The sequence below is a fragment of the Camponotus floridanus genome, unplaced genomic scaffold (assembly GCF_003227725.1).
Source record: "Camponotus floridanus strain SB8 unplaced genomic scaffold, Cflo_v7.5 scaffold65, whole genome shotgun sequence".
Lineage (NCBI taxonomy): Eukaryota > Metazoa > Arthropoda > Insecta > Hymenoptera > Formicidae > Camponotus > Camponotus floridanus.
The window spans coordinates 872,325-892,997 of record NW_020229825.1 but is presented as its reverse complement, the minus strand read 5'-3'; the positions used below and the strand labels follow the sequence as shown (position 1 = coordinate 892,997).

Below are 20,673 nucleotides of genomic sequence, written 5' to 3'. Positions count from 1 at the left end.
TCGCGTATCCGTTCGGGTTGTTTCTGTCGTCGGGCTCGCGCCCGTAAGATTTTCAACCCTTCGCGGGCGGATACCGGTAGTGCATCGCGAGATTTTCAGATATCTTCGCCCTCTCTCTCTCTCTCTTTTCTCGTCTTTTTCTCTCTCTCTCTTTCACATCGGATAATGATAGGTGCGCGTCGATGTTAGGGGTCGGCGCGACGATACAAATCGCGAGGGGATGATGTTATGGAGATCGGCGAGTTGACGTCCTCGTGTCTCGTCGCCGCGTCGTTTCCCTTGACGGCGGGTGGGTCGTCAACCGCGTCGCCGAGTGATTCACCCGCTCGAATCGACGATAATCATCATCGCCGCCGCCGCTGCCGCTGATGCAGCCGCGTGCGAGCCGCCGCCGCCGCCTCTCGCTCCCGGGACCTTCGTCGCGATCCTCGCGCGTTGACGCGCGCGTTTTTATCCCCCGTTCCACCCCGGCCGCTGTGGACCGATAAGAAGTCGCCCGCGGGTTCGTCATCGTCACAGTTCGTTATCAGAGTTCATTATCGCTAACGCATCTCCTTCATTAACAGGTGACAATTTTTCGAATATGCGATCTTTATCTTTTATCGAAACGATGCGAGGAATATTTCTTGTCTTTCTCGAAAGTTTCAAGCCTTTATCATCAATATAAATAATATTAATAATATTAATTAATAATTATTATTATTAATAATTAATATTAAATAATTATAATTAAACAGTTATTATAATATAATAATTATTATTAATAATTATAAATAATTATTAATAATTATTATTATAAAATTATTATTAATAATAATAATATTAATTGATAATATTAATAATATTAATATATATCATAATTAATATTAATAATTGTGTAATTTTTTTTATGATAGCGAAGAAATCAGTGATAGATAAGCTTTTTTAAATTAAATTGTAAGTTAATCAAATTTGCAAATATTACAACATGTAATGCATACGCGAGAGATTTTTCTAATAAGTAATGTCTCATTATATATTTCACGATATTCTCGTTTTATGCACGTAATAGTTGAATATTCAATAATTAAAATGCAATATTCAAGTTCGGGCGAGAAGCAATACTCCCTCTGTACGTTACATTAGAAAATGTAAGGAAAATCCCTTTCTGTTTTTTTGTATGCTTAGCTCGGTTCCTTTATATTATGATAATTAAAACAGGCGACTTTGAAATGCAAATGTCATCTGAGGAGAAATCTTGAAAAAAATATTTTGCGTAATTGAAAAGTTCACGTCGAGGTCATATCGAGCAATTGAACGCGTAACAACAGGTTGCTAAAAACTGATCTCTCGTAATCGTAAGTAAAAAAAATTTACCTTCAAGTTTATTTAGTTAAATATATATATATATATATATATATATATATATATATATGAAACAAATTTTATATATAAAATTTTCTACTGAAATTATGAAATTGTCTCAAATTATCTTCTTTTCTTTTATCTTTTAATTTCTTTCCGCGATAAGGAACTTAGTTACTCAGTCTATATCCATTAGATTAATTTTTTAAAATAATAATCATACATTATTTAAATATGTGTGGCTATAATCGTCGATATGTAAATTTTTCAATTACTTAAGTATTAATAAAATAGAAGTAATTGCACACAGACACGAGACTAAAGCAAACTCAAAGATTTGTTGAATGCCAAAGATTTTATTTTTGATGTAACGCGTTATTGTTCTTGTGACATTTTTTTAATTAACAATTTTTCTGAAATGCTAATTTACATAATTGCCCATTGCAATTGTTTCCGCGCCATTAAGCGCAGGTACGACGTAGAGCTTTATTTATACATGATACAATATGCCTATTGACCTCATATGCCGCGTCATTATATCTACGCGATCTCATCACGATATAAATATTTTGACATTAATCTTTAACATTTTCCATGAAAAATCCGCGTCTATTAACGTTAATTAAAGTGCACAGAAAAGTTGTTGCACCGCAAAACTCGGAGTGGTTTTGTTAGTAGCATTATTATTCTTTTATTATACTTTTATCTATCATTATTATTCTTTTATTATACTTTTATCTATCTCTCTCTTTCTCTCTTTTACATTAATATTAAATACTATTGTTTTGTATTACGATTTATTATTCTCGTAAACTATAAATATTTCAACCGAAAAATGTTCAACTAAATAAAAATAAATCATATAGGGAAATATCATATAATACATGTAGGGAAAGATATATTTTTCACACAATATTATCGAAAAATATATTTTTACTAAAAGTATTATTTTTTATTTTTACTAAAAGTATATTAAATATAATATATATATAATATAATAATATAATATATATATATAAATAATATATATATTAAAATTATATTTTTAATATATATTTTACACAATACCTACGAATAAAATTGCTAATATTTCAACCGAAAAATGTTCAACTAAATAAAAATAAATCACATATAGGGAAAGATACATTTTTCACACAATATCTTCGAAAAATATATTTTTACTAAAAGTATTATTTTTATTTTTACTAAAAGTATATTAAATATATATTAAAATTATATTTTTAATATATATTTTGCACAATACTTACGAATAAAATTGCTAAGCTAATTTAATTAATGTAATAAATCTAATATAAAAGTTTCCTTCTTTCTTCCAGTATTTTGTAACTTGTTTCTATGTCAGGAAAAAAAAAGTAACTTGATAAAGGGAGAGAGAGGTTTTATATATCAAGGGATTTCTTTGCTGCTAATCTTGCGAGAGAATTGCATTTTCTGGCTTTTATCAATAAATTTCGAGCGACCGCACCCCGAATCGATTTTGAAGTTTTGGCACGGTAACCTTTTGCAAAGTCATCGATTTTTATGCGAGCAATATTCATTCCTCTTATCCTTCCGGGCTATTTTTACAGTTTTCTTCGCGGGAGTGACCCCGAAATCTAGATCTAAGATGCAGCCTCAGCTTATGTCCTTACTTAATAGTGATTAATAGCGCGTATGCACGCCACTATCAAAGGAGCGGGCTTATCCTTAGGATCGCGAGGAACTCGAAGCACTCGGAGGAGGGCCGGCATATATCAGATTTCTCCGCCCTTGCCTCTCTCGTCCGAGTCCATTTTTATTCGTAATGTCTTCCCTTCACGTGGGACTTATGCCAAGTGCCGAGAAATCATGCGCCATTATCGATGTAAATAACAAATATCGCAAAGTCAGCTCTCTTCTCAAAGCTGTCACGAATTTCAATATTCGGAAAAATTCTTCGAGTTATTCCGTAAACGCGAAATAACTCGATTTTTCTCGACGCGAATAACTTGGAAGGTATAGTAATTTCTACGTTAAATTTTCCCAAATATACACTGAGGAAAAAATCTGATTGCATTAATTAGAATTCTGGTAGATTCAACCAGTATGTCTGTTGGAAAATGGACGAATTCTTGTACACAAAAAAAAGGACATTCTTATTTTGAAAATATATATTTAGTTTTAACATGGAAATCTTAAATTGAGATTATATTGCGTTAATTAAAGAAAAATATAATTGCATGAATAATTGCTTACTTGAATGAAGCCATTTTATATAGTTCAATCGAGAAAAATATATTCTTATGATTTAAGATTTAATTTTTTTGAATGGAAAAGAAATCATGTTGGATAGAAAATAACATTTTTAAATCAAAGATTATAATTTTCTTAAAGTAGAATTAAATAATTATATATTCTTGAAGTGACAATTACAATATTAAAATAAGACTATAATATTGTTGAAATTTAAAATTATTAAATTCTTCTAAGAAGATTATAAATTGTTCAGAACAATGAACGCGTTAATTTAAGTATATAAGTTTTGATTTGAACTTATTTTTTTCTGTAGAGGAATTAACAGATGAATCTGATTAATTTCTTCCTGTTAAATTTACCAAATTTTCTGGTTAATAATACTAAACTTGTCAGCATCAAGTCGTCTAAAATTTTTTCCATCTAATCTCAAAAGTCTGTTTAATATTCTGAATTCCAACAAGATTATTGGATAAATTCGATCCAGATTATTGAATAAATTATTTTAAATTCAGTTTGTTAGAAATTAAACTGATAAATAGTGATGCAAGAAGAGGATGCAGCTCAAATACACACAATCAGAGAGCTAGCGTCCTCTTTCTGGCACTATTGCTCATAAGAAAAAAAAATATACTTTAATGATTTAATGTTAATACTACACTGAGAAAAAAATCTGATTGCATTAATTAGAATTCTGGTAGATTTAACTAGTATGTCTGTTGGTAAATAGACGAACCAGAATTCTTGTAGGAATTACCAGATGAATCTGATTAATTTCTTCTTGTTAAATGTATCAAATTTTCTGGTTAATAATACTAAACTCACCAGCACCAAGTCGTCTAAAATTTTTTCCATCTAATCTCAAAAGTCTGTTTAATATTCTGAATTCCAACAAGATTATTGGATAAATTCGATCCAGATTATTGAATAAATTATTTTAAATTCAGTTTGTTAGAAATTAAACTGATAAATAGTGATGCAAGAAGAGGATGCAGTTCACACACAATCAGAGAGCTAGCGTTCTCTTTCTGGCACTATTGCTCGTAAGAAAAAAAAATACTTTAATGATTTAATGTTAATACTAGTTCTTTTTATGCATTTCATGGCAAATATTGAATACGAGTTAAGTTAAGAATAGCAAGCAAAGAAATTAATGTAACAAGAAATTTTATAGATTCAACCAGAAAATAAGAACTAACTAAATCCTTATAGTAAAATCTATTAAACGTTCTAGTTACAAAAAATCGAGTCTTATTATGATAACTAGAAATTCTTGTTTGCTTTAACCAAAATGCCTTCAATCATATACGTCTTGTTGGACAATCAAACGATTTTTCTCAGTGTACCAATCGACATCGATTTGGAAATATAATAATAAGAAATTCTCTCACAAATATAAAGAATGATTTATTCGTTATAAAACGAGAACATAAATGCTATTAACAAGATGGAGCTTTCAAAGATGGAGTATATTACTTCGGAGGAGAATATCTCTCGTGCAAATTTCGTGTATTCGCGTCCCCTTTGGGTGCACTTGGTCATCCATTCAGTTGTAAGGACGAAATTATCCGATCGGAGGGAATATTGATATAATCGATAAAACGCATCGCATGTAATTAGAACGTTAAAAATACCGCCCGTCACTATCTGAACGCGTATCTGAGATTACATGGGGGATATTTTTCGAAAGAGCGAGAGACAAAGAGAGAAAGAAAGTTTGTCGTCCAACAGAGGATCCAAAGAAGTCAAGTGAGACGCGGCGGATCGATAAGGAAAAACGCACGATGGTGACGAGAAACGTGACGACGATGGTGTGACCTCACGGGACACCGGATATATTAAGGAACAGGAAGCGCGGGAAAAGGCGCCGCCGCTTGCCGTCTTGTTGGATTCTCGACAATTTAGGCGGCGGCAGGATCATAGGTCATGGCGACGCCGCCGGACTCGCCAGGACCGGAAGAGGCGTTCTTCGAGTTCGAGAGCGTGAGGGCGAGGCACCAGACCACCAGGCCGGTGCCTATCGAGGAGCTCCTACGACAGACCAAGTTCTCCCGCCAGGAGATCCGAGTCATGTATCGCGGCTTCAAGCAGGTATGTAACACTTTTCTCGACCTATTAGAAGCACTATCGATTCCTTCCCCTTGGCAGGGCTATAAACGCGAAATTATGCAAAAGAAGCAAAAGAAATATTCTCGCACCATTCTCGTTCCACGTTTTTTTACGATTTCAGAGAAGATTAAAAAAAGGACGTCGATGTTTTTTTTATGGATACGAAAAAATGTGTTGTACGAAAGAAACATTTTTTTTTTAAATTATATGTTTAAATCTATTTTTTTTTCCTATCAAAATTATGATATTAATATCGTGTCGATTAAAAATAAAAAATTATTAATCCAAAAAAAGGACGTCGATGTTTTTTTTATGGATAAGAAAAAATGTGTTGTACGAAAGAAACGGTTTTTTTTTAAATTATATGTTCAAATCTATTTTTTTTTCCATCAAAATTATGATATTAATATCGTGTTGATTAAAAATCAAAAATTATTAATCCGAAAAAAGGACGTCAATGTTTTTTTTTATGGATAAGAAAAAATGTGTTATACGAAAGAAACGTTTTTTTTTTTAAATTATATGTTCAAATCTATTTTTTCCTATCAAAATTATGATATTAATATCGTGTCGATTAAAAACCAAAAATTATTAATCCAAAAAAAAGGACGTCGACGTTTTTTTATGGATAAGATAAAATGTGTTGTACGAAAGAAACGTTTTTTTTTTAAATTATATGTTCAAATCTATTTTTCCTATCAAAATTATGATATTAATATCGTTTCGATTAAAAACCAAAAATTATTAATCCAAAAAAAGGACGTCGACGTTTTTTTTATGGATAAGATAAAATGTGTTGTATGAAAGAAACGTTTTTTTTTTAATCATACGTTCAATTCTATTTTTTCCTATCAAAATTATGATATTAATATCGTGTCGATTAAAAATCAAAAATTATTAATCCATCATCAATTTATTTTCATCATCATCAATTTATTTTCGTTGCCAGATTTTAGTAACGCTATTATATAGTTCTTTTTTATAATATGCAAGATTTTTCTGTAATTTATTCGTGAGCAATATTTCTTCTATTTCACTCTTGCATAGTTTCGCAATTCTAGTCCACAATATTCAGAATTTAAATAAAAATGCTTTAAGTCTCAAAAGAGAGCGAAAGTTCCTTGATACTAATTTACTCAGATTAGATATTTAACGCACGAGCAGAAAGATTATATAATTTATTTATTAATTTATTTATTAATTTATTTATTTATTAATATAATTCTCGTATTCCATTACCATTCCTTTTCAGTATATCTTGAAATATGTAGCTAGACACTTTTAAATTTTATAATAGAAAATATAATTAAGCGTATAATTAAGTCTAACTCCAGAATCGATCGTTTTGAACTTGAAATCTTATCGAGGCCAAGATTTCCGAACATTGTTTTGTTCGACGTCGTCAAGATTACAGCAACATACGATAGCTGACAGGGTATCTGCAGCTTGTATTTTTAACTTCTTCTTTATTAAAGATAGTCCCGCAAAGTATTGATTATATTCACGGACATCCCACAGAAATTGTGTTAACGCGGTTACGTAAATGAATTGATTACAGCGCTGCTGGGCGCGAATGATCGTTAATAAAAAGCATTTCTTTTCAATTGACTTACCACGTCATCATCATCGAGTCTCTTCGGTTCGCATCCCTAACTATTCGCGACATATTTTACATCCTAGGTAATCCTAGGTGAATAGTAGACAATGCTTTTAAGGATGTTTTGTATCTATTTTCAAAATATTGAGAATTTAATGAAAATTGGATATTCGTCAATTTTGATTTTCAGCTACTATTTGCTGAGATTGTACATATAAAACATCCATAAGGATGTTTTGTACTTATTTTCAAAATAAATTAAATAAATAAAATATTGAGAAATAAAATATTGAGAATTTGATGAAAATTGTACAGAATGTCCTTACATATGTTTAGAATCTTCAGTACAACTTTTAAATCGATTCACTAAAGCGTTCATAAGTCATAAGAATTTTAATTTGCACCGAATTAACATGTGTTCTTATGGGAAACGTATAACCACGTTGATTCAAGTGACAGAAACACATGGAAATAATATTCAGAATTTGTTTAAAATTTGCAAAAGTTTAGATACAGAGGAAATATTTGGTTAAATAATATTATACAAGTACTAACTGGTTAAAAAGATATTAAATATAATTCAATCAAATTAGCCATGTATCTGTCACAAGGCGAAATTCTCTGCCGAAAGTTAATTATTTCGATTAACAAAATTCGGAATATTTCAGTAAAAACGTAATAAATATTAAAAAATACATTCTCATTATTTTATTTATTTTATTTATTTGGAAAATAGGTACAAAACATCCATAAGCGTGTTTTGTACCTATTTTCAAAATAAATAAAATAAATAAAATATTGAGAAATAAAATATTGAGAATTTAATGAAAATTGTACAGAATGTCCTTACATATGTTTAGAATCTTCAGTACAATTTTTAAATCGATTCACTAAAGCATTCATAAGTCATAAGGATTTTAATTTGCACCGAATTGATATGTGTTCTTATGGGAAACGTATAACCACGTCGATTCAAATGACAGAAACATGTGGAAATAATATTCAGAATTTGTTTAACATTTGCAAAAGTTTCGATACAGAGGAAATATTTGGTCACATAATATTATACAAGTACTAATTAGTTAAAAAGATATTAAATATAATTCAATGAAGTTAGCCATGTATCTGTCACAAGGCGAAATTCTCTGCCAAAAGTTAATTATTTCGATTAACAAAATTCGGAATATTTCAGTAAAAATATTAAAAAATAAATATTAAAAAATACATCTCTGCATAAATATTAAAAAATACATCTCTGCACTGTAGCAAAAATCAAATTGTAATATTTTACACAATTTCTAATATTCAAAATACACCAAACTTGGATATTCGAAAATATTGATTTTCAGATACTTTTTGCTGAGATACATACAAAACATCCTTAATCTGTAAGACAGATCAATTAATATTCTCAATATTTTCGAAAATTAAAACATAGAATCACGATAAAAAATATATCCCATGATTGACGACTACACTTAATACTATGCTTTTTTTTTATGATACAATACATAAGATGGGTCTCCACATATATATATATATATATATATATATATATATATATATATAGCGATAAAGTTTAAATTGCAACGCGGGGGGGGGGGGGATTGTATTGGACATAAGGCATTTATATCGATCTGTGAAACTTTGAAATATGGTATCTGGTTGCAAGGGAAAAGACTACAGCAAACAGAATTTACCTGCGTACATAGATAACAGAAACAATGTGCGATACAGGAGCGTGATAGTAAACGAAAAACACATTCATATAGCCATGAATGGTTTGATATCCTGTATACAATCTATGGGCAGAATTATAGCCATTCATATTGTCGTATCTTTTCCAAAAATGCAATAAGTTTACAATAGATTTTAGCAAAAGCTCTAAATCGTATTTTTCCATAATATGTTAAATATAACATGCTATATTAAATAAATAACGTACTGTAATAAAATAAATCTCTTTATTTTATTTTTACTTTTACAATTATTGCACAGATAATTTTATACCACTTTGTTTAGAAATTGGGAATTTGAAAACCTTAAGATAAAAGATTAATTATATGTATATTACTTATCTATAAAGAAATTAATGTATATATATACACACACACAGGGTGTGTCCCAGACTACTCGTACACCTTTTTAAAATAAAAATAAATGGCTTTTATCGCGAACAATTTTTAAGTAAATCGGGTACGCTCTGTAATTTTTTTTTAGGAGAATATGGTACTTTTTATTAAAGATTCGAATTGTACGTGAAAAAGTAAGAAACTTTTGTATCAAACGTTTTTTTTTTCTAAAAGTGCCTCTGTCAATCTTATCTTTGAAGTTCATTATTTCATCACAGTTACTTTCAAAGTCAATTTTAAGATTGACAGAGGTACTTTTAGAAAAAACGTTTGATACAGAAGTTTTTTATTTTTTCGCGTACAATTCGAATCTGTAATAAAAAGTACCATGTTTTCCTAAAAAAATTCAACTTCCGATCCGGATTGCCGAAGTATTTCCGATCGGAATCAAAAGTTGAAAATATCACCATTAGAACGTACTCGATTTACTTGAAAAATTGTTCGCGATAAAAGCCATTTATTTTTATTTAAAAAAAAAAAATATATATATATATATATATATATATATATACACGTGTCCCAGTTATATTCCGTCATTTTTCAAAGACAGATTCCTGGGATCATTTAAAGATGATTTTTCATCAGCGAAAATGTGAATGGAAGCCATCATTTTTTGCATGTTCCCGATTTTTATCATCATATATCTTTGTAATTAAGTCTTAAATTAAAACTCAACTAAAGTAAATTCTATTTAAAATTAATCAAAGAATGTGGTTTTGTTAATATTTTATTTTTACAAAGCTTAGTTTACGAAAAACCCCTTATTTCCAATCACTTATAATTCGAAAATTATTAGTGCCTCGACATTTTCGTTGAGGAAAAATCGTCAGATGATCCCAGGAATCTGTCTTTAAATGATTAATTATGAGTTTTGGGATACCCTGTATATATATATATATATATATATATATATATATATATATAAAATAAATAAATTAATTGTAAATAAATATTCTCTTCAATTTTTCTTCGAGTATGTCAAGTAGAGGTGAAACATTCGCGGCGAATATCGAGAAAATAGCGGAATATCCGGGATTTTCAGGTGAAATTAACACACACGTACCTTCCCTCTCTGCGTGCACGTAATTCTGCGTCACGCGTGTGACAGGGTTCTTCATTCATGCCATGCAAGCGGATCAACGTAGGGAGAATGTCGGGGAGAATTCGCGCTATTCTCATACCTCGGTGCATAATTTTTTGCCGATGCACGGCTCGATGAAGCTCAAAGCTTCGGAGTCCGGTGCGATCCGTTACTTTTGCCACTCTTGTAAAATATTCACCGGCAAGTGCGGTCGCACCGACTGACCTGAGATTCCGTGTACAAAGTAATGGTGGCCAGTCCACCTGAGGATATTTTCGCTGTCGATCTCTCTCTTCGAGGCTCGACAGCGAAAATATCCTCTCTGGCTCACTCTGGTTGTCGCTGCTTGTTTTATACGATCTATCCTGGAAGAAATGTGCACGCTACGCCGATGAAATTGCGCATCTCTTTACGTACACTACTCTCTAAAAGTGAATCAGTGTATTATCACTGAAAAACAGTAAATAGTCATTGATTACAGCAGTTATAAGTACAGCATTGTAAATCAGTGATATTTTATTGAAAGAATCAGTTAATAATTTTGACTGTTTCAATCAGTAATATTTCTGAATATCAGTAATATTTCTTTCGTTATTATCAGTAATATTAAACTATAATTCATCTCTCTGTCTATTTCATATAAAATTAAAAATTTTATTTATATTTACTAAATATTTATTATATTAAAAATTTTATTTTATTTATATTACATGCATATTAAACTTGTTATTTTAAATAGATAACGAACGAATAATTTTCATTAAGTCGCCAGACATTTATTTGTCCGACTTATAAAGATCGATTTAATATCTGAAGCCTCTCTATGAGATTGTATCAGAAATTAAATCGAACTAATACTTCTAATTTTAAATGTCACTCTTTGCAAACTTTATATAATTCTTATAATTAAAATTAAATACGAGAGAACTAGCGATTGTAGCGGTAAATGAACGAACTAGCAATTATTAGTTACAGTAAAATTTACTGATTTTACAATGAATTTTATTTTAACTGACCATAATCAGTGAAATATAAGATAAAATAACAAAAAAATAAGCGTTTCCACTGAAAATCAGTAAAATGCTCACTGATTCTCAGTGAAATCTTATTTTACTGTTTAAATTAGTGATATTTTCACTGATTCGCTTTTAGAGAGTACGATTACAACCGCAAATCATTCCAAAGGGAATGGTCGGAGGCGTAAATTCGCATATAAAGACTCGTCTCTTTATATTCAGCGTACATTTGAATTTTTTTATTTCATAATTTTTTTATTTCATAATTTTTTAATTTTATTTTATAAATACTATGACGTATTTGAGGTAAATTTTTCTCTTTTTACGTAAATATCATTATTAAATTTTGTCGTCAGATTTTAATCTTCTGTCACAATAAATATTATTATTATTATTTATGTTTGGGACACCTCTCGTATGTATTTATATCGATGTGTTTCGCGCTTCAATGCACGTATCTAGAGATGGTTTGATGAGTACGTCACGTGTAAAATTCCGCCATGCACGAAAATTACACATTTCCCTTGATGCCCTCGTTTACTGGGATTTATTCCCGCATGGATGCGGTTTTGGAATTTGAGAGAGACGCCATGTCACGCGCAATACAAGGTATCGTCCCTTTTTCAGAGACTGTGGAAGCGTAGGGTCCCTCCCGGCGCAGCTATTTGAATTTATCGTGATCACGGGAATACCGTCTCGCAAAAGTGGTTGTGTTTCTTGGACATTTTTGCTCGCGCGGGAAATCACCCACGAGATTGTCGTGATTGCGATAGACGGGCACATATGAAAGATTGTTTCTTAAAAATTGCGATTTCGATAAGATTAAAATATTTAATAATTAAAATATTTTATAAAATGTATTTAAAAAATGTATAAAATTTTATAAAATATAATTTAAATATTTTATAATTAATTTGGTAATTAAAATATTCCTAATAATGATACATATGAATTATATAGTTTACGGGGAAAAAAAGCTGGAAAAAAGAAATTATTTTGTCTCTGTCCTTGTTTCTATTTCTGTCGCGATATATATATATATATATATATATATATATATATATATATATACACAATTCGCTTTCCCATTAATAAAAAAATAGGATTGAATATTGACACATTTTTATTAAAATTTAATGATACTGATAATATAAGTAAGAAAAAAAATAATGTATAAAAACAGTTTACTAAATACATTTGCGAAATATTGAATGCAGTCGTTAAACATGTCGCATGTTGACACATCTGTCGCATTTGTGTCTATTTATATTAGCGCGAGGTAGAAAAAAAATGCGACGAGAGTCGCAATAAACGGATACGTAAAAAGCGCGAGGATATGTGTTTATATATTTTCGCATATTTTTTATATTCTATTATTTACAAAAAATAAATATATATTTTATATAATAAATTCTCATCTCTGTCAAAACATTTTGTTTTTTAGCTTTTTTTTCTAAATATATACACGCAAGGTGTCTCATTTTAATCGATCACCCTAGTAAATCGTCCAGTTTTCGGCTTTAAATCTTTATAATTTTTTATACATAATGTTACAAGGAATCTATTTCATAAAATAATTAGAGTAGTTTCATTAAAAAAAATTAACTAGTCTATCTATGGAATATTGTTTGATCTATCTTATGTTTCTTTTGAAACCCTGCAATATCTTTTTCTCTGAAACATTTTTTTCTAAAATCAAAGACAGAAAAATTTAATGGGTGATCGATTAAAATAGGACATTCGTATGCATATATATACAGGGTGGCCCCAAACGTTCCAGCCAGACTTTGAGATCTTATAGGAAATTTAATTCTGAACAAAAAATTTTCTATAAACATGGGTCGAAAAATGCTTCCTTAAGAAGTTATCGCTCAAAAACCTCTGATGAAGGAAGAGCAAAAGGTGAAAAGAAAATAAAATAAAAAGAAAATGAAACTAAATAAATTTCTTGAAAAACGTCTTTATTCATTTTCTACTATTACGTGCTATTACTAAAATATTAGTTTAAAAAAAATTATTTTATTTTCATAAAAGAAAAACATTTTTATTTTTTATTTTTATCGTTTTTTTTTTTAAGAAATTTATTTAGTTTCATTTTCTTTTTATTTCATTTTCTTTTCACCTTTTGCTCTTCCTTCATCAGAGATTTTTGAGCGATAACTTCTTAAGGAAGCATTTTTCGACCCATGTTTATAAGAAATTTTTTCATCAGAAATTTCCTATAAGATCTCAAAATCTGGCTGGAACGTTCGGGGTCACCCTGTATATGCATTTTACTTTTTAGGAGAGATAAATTTACGGAACACACGCGCGCGCGCGCGTGCCCCGAATATTTATCGGGATGCTTAAACCAGGGTAACTTGTATATCTCGGCAAGGGCACCGTTTATATCGACCTCCACTCTTAGACTATTTATTCAACTTCTGTGAAAGCTCGGTTCATTCGCTCGTATCTTGTACCTTGACGTATCATACAACATGCAGCAACATTTCCACCGTTTCGCATATTCGAAACGCCATACTTTCGCCAAATGCGCTCCGCGTATCTGAAATATTTCAAATTTCAAAGCCAAATACGCAAAGCTTTGAGCGCTTAGAATATATCGGGCTTCAAAACGTACAGCTCCTTTTGATGCTCCTCCATATGTCAATAAAATCTTCTTGATTTTCGAATTTTTCCGTACGAGTGAAAAGATTTTACCAATATTTTTCATGACGTTATAATACTTTCGTTCTCTTTTTCTTTCTCCTATTATTTTTCACATTTACGAAAAGATTTTACAAATATTTTTGTATAATATTATTATACATCTTCGTTCTCCTTTTTTTTCTATCATCTTTCACATTCAATATTAAAAGGGAAAATTATGCTAGCACGAGAAGTATCGAGAAGTTAACAATTCACTGCAAAATTTAAGTCTATTCACGATGATTCAATTTACTTAGCGAAACGTGGCGAGCTGTCTGGTCGCTAAATTATTCAGTAGCCGCTTACACAATAGAGCGCATACATCGCGAAGGTACATAGGGTGGCCTATAAGTGCGAGTTAAATTCTGATACTCCTTCTTCAGAGTCGTTCCTATTTCATCGCGATTCTAATGACATTGCATGCAATTGTCCGCTTGAATCTTCTGAATCAAGAATACAGGACGAGGTTGTGTATATGCTTCTTTTTCACCTAAGAGCAAGAATGAGGATATCGTCTATAATTTTTTTATTTTTTTCAAGAATGCAAATAAGAGAGAGAGAGAGAGAGGGGAGAGAGAGAGAGAGAGAGAGAGAGAGAGAGAGAGAGAGAGAGACTGAGACAATCGCATTCTCAAGACAATATGCTTCGCAATTATTGTCAGCTCATAATAGGGTGACGATATAGAGCGAAGAATGAGAGGAAGGCCGACATAGTCGGATCCGCCATAGTTAGATACCATGTGTCATTGTGTGGCAGGTGTACAGATTAGCGAGAGATGCTCGCAATCTTGCTAGTTTAATATCTTAGGCTGATGCATGTAACCTACATCTATCTGCGAACCCTGGAAATATCTGGAGCGAAGCCAATAACACTATATGCTTATTTCAGTTATTTTTTTTGACTGTCTCATACAAAAATTACTCTGTATATTTCTGCCTTTCTTATTTAAGGATGTTTTGTATCTATTTTCAAAATATTGAGAATTTAATGAAAATTGTACAGAATGTCCTTACATATGTTTAGAATTTTCAGTAAAATTTTTAAATCGATTCACTAAAGCGTTCACAAGTTATAAGGATTTTAATTTGCGCCGAATTAACATGTGTTCTTATGGGAAACGTATAACCACGTCGATTGAAATGACAAAAAATGGAAATAATGTTCAGAATTTGTTTAAAATTTGCAAAAGTTTAGATACAGAGGAAATATTTGGGCAAATAATATTATACAAGTACTAACTGGTTAAAAAGATATTAAATATAATTCAATGAAGTTAGCCGTTATCTATCACAAGGCGAAATTCTCTGCCAAAAGTTAATCATTTCGATTAACAAAATTCGGAATATTTCAGTAAAAACGCAATAAATATTAAAAAATATATCTCTGCACTGTAGCTAAAATCAAATTGTAATATTCCACACAATTCTTACTCAAAATACATCAAAAGTGGATATTCATCAATATTGATTTTCAGCTACTTTTTGCTGGGATTGTACATACAAAACATCCTTAAATGAAAACCTATACTTTTTTTTTTACTTATTTTATTTGCCAAGTCCATCGTGAATTGTTTTTTGCAAAGTGATTTCTCCAGAATTTTTTTAGAAATCATATTCCCAGTCACCCGTTGAATCATTAACTCTCTTATATTTTCGAATCTATTCTACTTTCTTTTACGTTACATGTTCCCGAAAACATATGCTTTTTTTACTTATTTTACTTGGCAAGTCCATCGTGAATTGCTTTTTGCAAAGTGATTTCTCCAGAATTTTTCCAGAAATCATATTCCCAGTCACCCGTTGAATCATTAACTCTCTTCTATTTTCGAGTCTATTCTACTTCTTTTTACATTACACGTTCCCGAAAACATATGCTTTTTTTTATTTATTTTACTTGTCAAGTCCATCGTGAATTGTTTTTTGCAAAGTGATTTCTCCAGAATTTTTCCAGAAATCATATTCCCAGTCACCCGTTGAATCATTAACTCTCTTCTATTTTCGAGTCTATTCTACTTCTTTTTACGTTACATGTTCCCGAAAACATATGCTTTTTTTTACTTATTTTACTTGCCAAGTCCATCGTGAATTGTTTTTTGCAAAGTGATTTCTCCAGAATTTTTCCAGAAATCATATTCCCAGTCACCCGTTGAATTATTAACTCTCTTCTATTTTCGAGTCTATTCTACTTCTTTTTACGTTACATGTTCCCGAAAACATATGCTTTTTTTTACTTATTTTACTTGCCAAGTCCATCGTGAATTGTTTTTTGCAAAGTGATTTCTCCAGAATTTTTCCAGAAATCATATTCCCAGTCACCCGTTGAATTATTAACTCTCTTCTATTTTCGAGTCTATTCTACTTCTTTTTACGTTACATGTTCCCGAAAACATATGCTTTTTTTTACTTATTTTACTTGCCAAGTCCATCGTGAATTGTTTTTTGCAAAGTGATTTCTCCAGAATTTTTCCAGAAATCATATTCCCAGTCACCCGTTGAATTATTAACTCTCTTCTATTTTCGAGTCTATTCTACTTCTTTTTACGTTACATGTTCCCGAAAACATATGCTTTTTTTTACTTATTTTACTTGCCAAGTCCATCGTGAATTGTTTTTTGCAAAGTGATTTCTCCAGAATTTTTCCAGAAATCATATTCCCAGTCACCCGTTGAATTATTAACTCTCTTCTATTTTCGAGTCTATTCTACTTCTTTTTACGTTACATGTTCCCGAAAACATATGCTTTTTTTTACTTATTTTACTTGCCAAGTCCATCGTGAATTGTTTTTTGCAAAGTGATTTCTCCAGAATTTTTCCAGAAATCATATTTCCAGTCACCCGTTGAATCATTAACTCTCTTCTATTTTCGAGTCTATTCTACTTCTTTTTACGTTACACGTTCCCGAAAACATATGCTTTTTTTTACTTATTTTACTTGTCAAGTCCATCGTGAATTGTTTTTTGCAAAGTGATTTCTCCAGAATTTTTCCAGAAATTATATTATTTTCGCAGTCACCCGTTGAATTAACTATCCAATAACTATCTTCTATTTTCGAGTCTATTCTACTTTCTTTTACGTTACACGTTCCCAACAAGCATTCGTGTCGATAATAATTAAATTAATCGGAACATCAAACGGATCCAATTACGAAGCTCATTTCATACACAACCGCAACCGTCGCGACACTCGCGTAAGGATGGATCGTCAAGATATGCGCGAGACGTGTTGAATCACCACGTGCCTACAAAGGTGCAAACATAGCGTATTACATAGCTTGGGAGACCGGAATTAATCCCTTGTCAGAACGCACAGTAGTTACCCGAGAGATATCCTTGTTCCATCGGTTGAAAGCTGTCTGCGAATCGAAATGTATTATAAGTTTCGTGATCTCCGTAGTCTGAAAATCATGGCAAAACGATGACGATATTTTTATCCTCCCACATGCAAGGACAATGGATTTTTTATAGCAATCGCACTTAAATGAAACTTTTTTTTTAATTCAATTTTAATTTTAATTTTTCTTAATTCATTTTACTTTATTTTTAATTCAATATCTTTTTTATTTTAATTTTTTTTAATTCAATATTTTTTTATTTTAATTTTTTTTTAACTTAATAAAAGATTCCTCGTGGCAAACTCTTGGAAGTAATCTCCCCCTCCTTTTTCTTCAAGCACGAATTGTCATTCGCTCTCTTCCCGAGCAAATGGCAATTATTGCGCTGAAACTTTTAACACGGTTATCTTGACGCGCCGTGTATTAATCGCGGTTAGGTTAATCGCGTGAATTAATATCGATCCCGTGGGAATAACATGTAAATTATGGGCCAGAACGGGGATAATGGATTCCACATGTAGATCGATGGCTGGAAAGTTTCGTATCCACGAGGATATCGGGAAATGCGTAACGACGGCGTGACAATTGCAGCTGCATTATGCTAATGCATTCGTGTTCGATGTCTATCTTGAGAATAGACGTCCAGGAAATTACACGACTTAACGAAATTACGACCCTTCCATTTCGCTCGATTTTCTTTTTCTGCATTGCTCGATTTTAAGGACGTAGTACCTTCCGCTTGTTTTATGCGAGTCGATAGTCATGTTTGTTCAAGGAGGCGACCTTGCGCGTTATGTTTCATCGATCGACACAGTGTATACGGATTTATGGGATATTAAGAGTGTAAAGAGTTTACTATAGTAAAATGTGCGAACGACGGATTTCTCGTGTAATATAAATTTTTATTCAGTATTGTCAGATGCTTACGAAGGTAATTATGAGGAATTAATTACGAGAAATCCGTCGTTAGTTATTAAGGAGAATAATTCTTGTTGAAAATTAAGAGGAGGGAAAATAAGGGAAAAATTTTCTCTCTGATTTCTAGCAAATTTTATATCAACAGAAATGTAATTTGATTTTTAATTGCTCAGTCTTTATCTCTACGCAAGATACTTAAAAGTTTGTTACATTTTAGTTGAGCAAACGAATGAGCAGGTTCGTCGAATATATAATGTTGATTTTTATTTGAAATTTTGTCAAATGCTTAAGATAATTATAAGGAATTAATTACAAAGACACGTAATAAGGAAAGTAATTTTTGTGAAAATTAAAAAGAAGAAAAAATTTTCTCTCTGATTTCTAATAAATTTTATGTCAACAGAAATGTAATTTGTTGCTCTATCTCTACGCGAGATACTTGAAGGTTCGTTAGAGTACATTTTAATTGAACAGATATGAACAACAAATTCTTCAAATATATAGTGTTTTCACCCGAAATTTCGTTGAATGCTTATGAAGCTAATTGTGAAAAATTAATTACAAAGATACTTTGTAAAGAAAATAATTTTGGAAGATAAGAGAAAGGAAAATAAACGAAAAAATTTTTGTCTCTGATTTCTAACAAATTTTATATCAAAAATGTAAAGAAATTTTTTTTATGCAAGATACTTAAAAGTTTATTGCAAATTTTAATCGGGCAGATATGAACAGTAGGTCCATCAAACATGTAATGTCGACTTTTATCCAAAATGTTATCAAGTGCTTACGAAGAAAATTATCAGGAATAAATTACAAAGATACTTAATAAGGAGAATAATTTTTGTGAAAATTAAAAAGAAGGGAAAATGAATGAAAAAATTTTTTCCCCTAATTTCCAGCAAATTTTATGTCGACAGAAACGTAAAATTTGACACTCAATCTCTCTACGCGAGATACTTAAAAGTGTGTTACATTTTAGTTGAGCAGATGAATGAACAGCAGATTCGTCGGATATAATGTTGATTTTTATTTGAAATTTTGTCAAATGCTTAAGGTAATTATGAGAAATTAATTACAAAGACACGTAATAAGGAAAGTAATTTTCGTGAAAATTAAGAAGAAGGAAAATAAATGAAAAATTTTCCCTCTGATTTTTAATAAATTTTATGTCAACAGAAATGTAATTTGACGCTCTATCTTTACACGAGATACTTGAAAGTTCGTTACAATACATTTTAATTGAACAGATATGAACAGCAAATTCTTCGAATATATAGTGTTTTCACTCGAAATTTCGTCGAATGCTTACCAGAAGATACTTTGTAAAGAAAATAATTTTGAAAAATAAGAGGAAGGAAAATAAACGAAAAAATTTTTGTCTCTGATTTCTAACAAATTTTATATAAAAAATGTAAAGAAATTTTTTTTATGCAAGATACTTAAAAGTTTATTGCAACAAATTTTAGTCGGGCAGATATGAACAGTAGGTCCATCAAACATGTAATGTCGACTTTTATCCGAAATGTTATCAAATGCTTACGAAGAAAATTATCAGGAATAAATTACAAAGATATTTAATAAGGAGAATAATTTTTGTGAAAATTAAAAAGAAGGAAAAATGAACGAAAACATTTTTTCCTCTAATTTCCAGCAAAATTTTATGTCGACAGAAATGTAAAATTTGACACTCAATCTCTCTACGCGAGATACTTAAAAGTGTGTTACATTTTAGTTGAGCAGATGAATGAACAGCAGGTTCGTCGGATATAATGTTGATTTTTATTTGAAATTTTGTCAAATGCTTAAGATAATTATAAGGAATTAATTACAAAGACACGTAATAAGGAAAGTAATTTTTGTGAAAATTAAGAAGAAGGAAATAAATAAAAAATTTTCTCTCTGATTTCTAATAAATTTTATGTCAGAAATGTAATTTGACGCTCTATCTCTATGCGAGATATTTAAAGGTTCGTTAGAGTGCATTTTAATTGAACAGATATGAACAGCAAATTCTTCGAATATATAGTGTTTTTACCCGAAATTTCGTCGAATGCTTACGAGAAGATACTTTGTAAAGAAAATAATTTTGGAAGATAAGAAGAAGGAAAATAAACGAAAAAATTTTTGTCTCTGATTTCTAACAAATTTTATATCAAAAATGTAAAGAAATTTTTTTTATGCAAGATACTTAAAAGTTTATTCCAACAAATTTTAGTCGGGCAGA

The 20,673-nt window shown here is 30.7% G+C and overlaps 1 protein-coding gene across 3 annotated transcripts in view; it reads left to right on the top strand.

Moving 5' to 3' along the window:
* The window catches only part of LOC105250249 (Kv channel-interacting protein 1), a 74,442-nt gene continuing 53,769 nt past the window's right edge, over positions 1–20,673 (top strand). The window contains exons 1-2 of one of the 3 annotated variants that reach the window (XM_025413319.1): positions 1–566; positions 5,308–5,667. In XM_025413319.1, the coding sequence (XP_025269104.1) occupies positions 5,503–5,667 (165 nt within the window). In that variant the 5' untranslated portion in view covers positions 1–566; positions 5,308–5,502. Of the gene's footprint in view, positions 567–1,173; positions 1,338–2,704; positions 3,340–5,307; positions 5,668–20,673 lie in introns of those variants that run through there. The other 2 variants (XM_025413320.1, XM_025413321.1) reach the window with 2 other exon arrangements.